Below are 7,261 nucleotides of genomic sequence, written 5' to 3'. Positions count from 1 at the left end.
GCTGAACCAATTGCACTCTAAACGGCTCGACGAAATCGCCGAACAGTTTGAGACGCATCGAGAAGTGATGAGTCCATCGACAGCGGATTCCGAGGGAACCGAAGGCACTGAGGGTAAGGAGTCCCCTGCACCAGCGGATCCAATGCAAAGTCTCGATGCTGTTCGCCGAATTCTGGAGACCGTAAATACTTCCGTGACGAAACAGCTACTTGAAGCGAATGTGCGAAAACTCTCCACGTCTCCGGCTACAATGAAACGAGAACTTGAGGAAGATTATCAGGTAATTAGATTTAATAGAAATCTTTCTTATTTTAATCTAGCTATACATTTGCGACAAACTTAAATGTTGTATACTGAAATAACAATAACTTATAATTCTAAAAATTAAACAATGAAAAAGTAAGAAATAGAAAATCAATTCTTAATAAATTTGATAAATTTAATAGTAACATAATTATATAAATTAATTTACGAATCTGTGCAGATTTTTCTAATATCTATATTATGTAAAATATGTTTTTTTTTGCTTTTGAAATGAAATTGACTTGAACATTAAAATCTTACTTGTGTGTACAGGATCAAGATAGCGAAATGTCCAGTGAGATGACACATTGTCCAGACTGGGCCGCATTAGACCAATATGACTCGCAAAGCGAGGGTCTGGCTGCGAAATTAGAAAATGTCAATCACCCGACATCGAGATCATCCAGTAAGAGAAAGATGGAGGACAGTTCTGAGGGAGATTCAGAGGATGAGGATGAGGGCAACCACACTCACAACGATAACGGTAGAAGGGTTAGAGCTAGATCGCTTATAGATGATGAACAATTGGCCATTCTGAAAGGTTACTATTCCATCAATCCGCGACCTAAAAAGGAGGAAATCATCATGATTGCTAATTGTATTAATTTCCCTACTCGTGTGGTACAGGTACGCAGATTAAAAACATTGATTAATTACATTAAATTAAAAATTATTTTAAAATTATTTTACTTATCTCTATTAATATTTAATAAATCTATAATGATTAATCAGTAATTTTCGTACCATGTTTGAAACATATATATACTATATATTTATTTTGTAGGTTTGGTTTCAAAATTCTCGGGCCAGGGATCGAAGAGAATCAAAAATGCCACCGGCCTTGGTACCTTTAGTCTTGGGAAATCAAACTGTTATCGAGCAGCCTTTGGATTTGTCTAAAAAGGAAGCATTTGTTGCATCAACGACCAAAGAAAGTGATATATCGAGCAGAAATATCTCGTCTCCTTGCGAGCAAAAGGACGATAATTCAGTCTCGAACGTCGACAACGACGATCTCGAGGATTCGCCTCTTGTCATAGATGAAGAAACTGCTATTGATCCTATTGAACCAAAGCGTACACCTACAAATGGAGAGATAATCACAAAGGTAATAATGAAAAATAAAATATCAATCTCAAAATTTTATATAAATAATATAATTGATGCATTATCTCTGTTAGAGACAAAATCAAATAAATGCGAAAAGTGAAAGTGAAGCTGCACCTCAATCGGAAGCAACCCCTGTAGCAGCAGAAACTGAGCAGGGTCTTTATTCCTGCGATCGATGCGACAAAACATTCTCCAAACACAGTTCTCTTATGAGACACAAGTATGAACATTCCGGTGTGTATACTATACTTATTATTATTGCGATCTTAACGAGAGCCATTATCCAATTTAGAAACAATTTATTTTTAACGAAAACAGACAAATCTTTTTTTTACAATTTTTCAATGTTCAATTAAGAATATTTAATATATTGAAAAATATAAGATTCTGTTAATTATACATATTATTGAAATAGAAAGCTTATAAATGAAAATTATATTGATATTTCCGCATTTAGTTGTTTTTTTTCTTTTTTTTTTTTTTAATTCAAATTTATCGCAAGAAATATGATTTTTCTTATAGCATTTTTAAATTTGTTACGAACGAATGTTAATAAAATTGATAAATGTTAGGGCAAAGGCCGTACAAATGCGTGGAGTGTCCAAGAGCGTTCAAGCACAAGCATCATCTGACTGAACACAAGCGGCTACACAGCGGCGAAAAACCTTTCCAGTGCTCCAAGTGCCTAAAGCGCTTCTCTCACTCCGGCTCCTATAGCCAGCACATGAATCATCGTTACTCTTATTGCAAGCCCTACAGAGAATAGAAATATTCCACCTGCTCATCCAAAGTTCGCTCGCTTATCTAGATATAATATATGCAGTTCTTTCTTTTTCTTACGTTTAGAATTTCCCTCTTTTGTGTGTGAATTTTTCCTCCGACATTTCCACGTCTTATAAGAAAACGCTAGAACGCCTTCATACTTTCCTCTCGCATGAACTTTAAAGGGAGTTGCGCGAAATCGCGTTTCACACGAAGCTATAATATATATAAGATGCTGCGCGTGACATCACATTACAAAGCTATGGCATTTTATTGATGATCGGTTCGTACTTCGAAAAAAAGAGAAACCTGAAAAAAGGTTTAAGCGATGCGAGATCGAAAATGGTCGACATGTATGTTAGAATTTGTGATTGAGATATGAAAGACGTTCGTAACGTCTCTCTTGTATTGTATGCGTGTGCGTGTGTGTATCAACCGGTTTTAGATTTTAAAAAAAGAAACGATACCGGTGAAAAAAAAATAGAAACGAAAAGAAACTACTCGCGATAAGTGGCGTTGACAAATAAACCAAACGCATATAACGGTACCAAAAAAGCATAATGCAATAATCTATTATATATATATTATATAATATACATAATATTTTAGTATTTTTATTAACAAAATATTATATATACCATGACAATAATAAAAAAACTAATTAATGTACAAATTTGTTAGCCACGTCCGTATGAAGAGCGCGATATCCATTCGCAAAATTAATGATAATATACGAGATTTGACGAGTTTAAAATGTTCAGTGATAAACAAGAATGTTCATCTTTTAAACAATTTCTGCGAAGTGACGTCATGTCTGTATTTCGATAACTAATTCCTAAAATTTATATTCCAAAGATAATACGGATTTATGAGAATGGAGATCGCGCGTGGTGTAAAACGAGTGCTCGTTCTACATAGATAAAGATGGAGATATATTGAGTTTACCGAATCAAATATATCTGAAGTACAGCTGTTAATTGAGCTTAACATTAAAAAACTTCGTCGGGCGTAAAGACGAAGATTAGAATCTCATGTTCCGCCTCTTTATAATGAATAACTTCACTTGACGAAAAAAAGGCTATATTATTATTATATTACTATTATTATTATACATTATTGTATATGTAGAGAGAGAGAGAGAGAGAGAGAGAGAGACGTGGAATTTAAGGGCCATGCGGGTCGGTGATTGATGTCATGCGAGAAATATTCTTTTTAACTCTATTGTACTTACAAGGTGGCAAGTTGATGACGTGTTGTTATTCCTATAATACAACGTGATTATTGTTTGAGACGATACAAATACGTAGTAAAATGCGCTACACATTCCGCGAGGATCCGTTTTCTCAGGGCCTCTTCATTTTATTTATCGCTTTTTCCTCTTGCAACGAATAACACCGTGTGGCACCTTTCATCGAAGTCCCGATTTTGTTTCTGCAATATAGCACAAACAACTTCCCGAAGCGTGCGACATGTGTGTTTCATCTGGGGAGTCTATAGATAGTCTATCGATAGTTTCGATGGACCTGAATAACACAGAAATCCGAAAAAAAACTTTTATAAAGGAAATTCTGGAAAGAATATCTTCAAAGAATTAGGTAATCTTTGCATCTTTCGTATCTTTGTATTGAAAATACAAAGATATCTTATATCCTGTACAAGAAATCTTTGTATTGAAAATCCAAAGACTTATGTGTCGAAAAGGTGCGACGAAGGATAATGTGCATTAAAACCTCGCAATAATCTTTTCACCGAAATCCGAGGCCCGAATAACCATTACACCTAAATATGATATTAAATGCTTCCAACATTGTACTATTAAAATTATTATATTATGACGTTTATATGATTTTATTCGTTCGGACGCGCGTATAGATAAGAACGTATATTATATATATACATATATATATACTCTACAGATTGATAATACTCGAGAATGTATTTTATAACAGTTTATGCGTCTTTTTATTTACACGAGTACTACAAGTGATAAGTGATATTGTTATTGATAAAGAAAGATGAGAAAGAAATATGAGATACAGATATTACCGTATTATTGAAATTTTGTGCCAGTGTGTGTGCGGCATACGGCAAACCGGTACGTCCTTGACGTTTCGTGTGTGTAGAAGCTTCGGTTATCCGCGACAGGCATCGTGTTTACCACTACCACTCTACGAAAGAAAAAAAAAAGAAAGATGAAAAATGTGCAGATATAATGCTTAATAATACTCATTTATTATAGTGTTAATATATGATTATATAAGAAATATATTTTTATATAATTATAATGTAATATTATACGGATACGAGATAGTACACACTAATCGATCGCAAGCAGCGGCTAATTCGGCTGCAACGGATCTCTTCCTTACATCCGACACATAGAATTATCGTAATTTCTCTTTATATATCGGTGCGAACAAAAAAACTAATTCTCGCTCGTTCCCCTTCGTTTACCGTTTGCAACACGATTCTTAATCGCATTTTATTTAGTTACAAGCGACAAGTTAGTTACAAGTTCCTAACTGTATCTATTCGTAAAAAAATTCAATGCGTATTTTTAATGTAGATATTTCGTTCCTCAACGTGTTTTTCTAATTTTTTATTTTATTAATGTTAAACTTTATTCCCTTCAGTCTCTTGTAACTTCTGCACCTCGTTTCTTTTGAGTTAAGTACGTAATCGAATCGTTCGAGTCATTCTGCTTTGTATTTATATTAAGAATTGAAGGTGATATAATTTCGATGAGTTTAATTTATATAATTTTGAGCTCAATGAAATTATATCGTTGTCAATCTTCACAATTAACATCTTCGCTTTTCGAGTAACTAAGTGACTTCACGACCAACAACGGGTTAGGACATCAGGAGGAAAAGGCAGGAAACTTACGAAGACAATATTATATATATACGTATATAGATAATATATATATATAAAATATTATATTACATTTCTCTCCTCTGATTCGGGAGTTTTTGCGACCCGCTTGCCTCAATATATGTACGTACTACTGAATAACGAAAAAAAAAAAAACTTATGTAAGTCGCTTTTGTGCATCGACATTATCTCCCGAATGAACAATAATGAGATAAAACAAAAAAACAACAGCGAAGATAATAACTAGAAAAATAATAAGCGGAAAAGGGAAAAGATAAGAGCGATGAAAATTGTTATGATTGTTGAAGCAACGATTTAATAAGCACCATACGATGCCTTCCGTGAACGACCGAGCTTGCCTAGTGTTGCCAAGATAAACGAAAAATTACATAAATGTTAGTGCGACATCGTCGTCGAGAACAGAATTACCTTCACGATACTCCTTGATTGCACCATCCTCGCTTTTATTTTTGTTCGCTAAAGTTCTTTAATTGTAAAGAATTAAATAATACAAATTTGCCTAATGAATAGCAATTAAAAAAACATAGCAGAGATATCCTCTTTTCTCCTTCTCCTCTATGCTCCGTGAAATAAATCGTGGATCGATTATGCATATAAGGAGTTTCGTGAAGCGTACGAAAATTTTCAGATTTATTGTACTCAATGAATACTACATGGTCACGCCATTGAGCTTTTCATTGACTTATATATTATATAAATACCAAAAATGAATTGTATATATTATATATATAAATACTCGAAAACAAAAAAATACCGCAGACAATAATGTACCGTTTCTTTTTTAGGGATTAGACGGCGCGTAAGCATATTACACTATAGTATACATAAATATATATAAATATTGTAGACATATATAAAAAAAGATAAATTTACTATAAAATGGCATATATATATACTATATACACACAATTGTGTATATATTATATATTAGATATATATACACAAAATTACATTTAATTGCCAGGAATAGCGATGTGGATATTATTGTAATACGACGAAGTGTGAACGTACTCGAACGAGAGAAAGATATAATTTGAAAGGCTCTTTTTGGCGATGTAGTGCCTGTTGCGCAAGCTCCAAACGATGTAATTTTATAATTAATATGTAATTTAATGATAAAAAACGAATGATTTTTAAAACTCGTCAAGCAACTAATTCCATAGAATTTATTTCGTATAAATTTTATTTCGTAATATTTTCAAGATAAATTTTGTCATTTTGTAAATATGCTATCGCTGAATTAACAATTTTTCAAAACTTTACATATTTTCACATTATGAATTATAATCAGAGTATGTAACTAGAATTATTTGCATACGTAGCAATAATTTAATTTATGACAGATATTCACAAACAAAATTAATTATACACAATATAAAAATAATTACTGATAGCAAATTATTCTCAAAAATTATTTTGAAACCTTATTTAGCTTTATTTTTCTGTTGTTACAAATCTAATTGATATAATTCTCTATTTTTTATATTTTATATTTAAAATAGAATATAAGTAACAAAATATATATTGAATTAAAAAAAATAAAACAATATCTATATGTTTGTATATAGAAGTTTCTATTATTATTTTTTATAAATTGAAACCGTAATCTCTTTTATAAAACGTTCAATGCAAAACAATAAAAAAATGTTCTATATATTAAAAGCGATATCATCTCGAAAAAATATATTTGTGCATTCTTGATAAAAGTAACAACTCACCTTTGCTAAATTCTAGTTACTGCTCTGATTTTGATATTTTTGCATACAATAATATTGTAGCTGCATAAGAATTCTGGTATTAATTCCATCTTAAATAGTTTACAATTTAATGTTTAAAACGTGGGAAATGTTTTATTTTATTTTTTTTTATTTTGTTGTGACTGAAATAAATTAATTAAAATTGATATTGTTGTATTAAATAAATATTGTTCTTTGTAAAAAAAGAACTAAAATTAATACTCTGATTAATCTAACGGAGGACGATCTTACCGAATTTGATCGTCGGCGATGGGCATTCGAGATGGACGCGTATAATGACATACAAGTTAACTAATTAATATAAATTAATTAATTGATATATCGCGAATTATAATCGATATGCGGAGATTCTTGCGCTGCGCTCACTATGTCGTTAACTTTCGCGGCACTAACTATTCAACGGGCCGAGACCGCCGTGAGGCCCATGGGACGAC

At 32.2% G+C, this 7,261-nt stretch overlaps 1 protein-coding gene across 3 annotated transcripts in view; it reads left to right on the top strand.

Moving 5' to 3' along the window:
• The window catches only part of LOC115245440 (zinc finger protein 1), a 21,615-nt gene extending 16,410 nt beyond the window's left edge, over window positions 1-5,205 (top strand). For all 3 annotated transcript variants that reach the window (XM_029823751.1, XM_029823752.1, XM_029823753.1), the window contains 5 exons: window positions 1-280; window positions 577-930; window positions 1,088-1,411; window positions 1,485-1,647; window positions 1,986-5,205. In XM_029823751.1, coding sequence (XP_029679611.1) covers window positions 1-280; window positions 577-930; window positions 1,088-1,411; window positions 1,485-1,647; window positions 1,986-2,179 — 1,315 coding nt within the window. In that variant the 3' untranslated portion in view covers window positions 2,180-5,205. The remainder of the gene's footprint in view (window positions 281-576; window positions 931-1,087; window positions 1,412-1,484; window positions 1,648-1,985) is intronic.
• The last annotated feature ends 2,056 nt before the right edge of the window (window positions 5,206-7,261 follow it).

Source organism: Formica exsecta, unplaced genomic scaffold (genome assembly GCF_003651465.1).
Source record: "Formica exsecta isolate Colony F162 unplaced genomic scaffold, ASM365146v1 scaffold98, whole genome shotgun sequence".
NCBI lineage: Eukaryota > Metazoa > Arthropoda > Insecta > Hymenoptera > Formicidae > Formica > Formica exsecta.
Note: the sequence above shows the minus strand (reverse complement) of the source record. Positions and strands in the feature narration are given on the sequence as shown.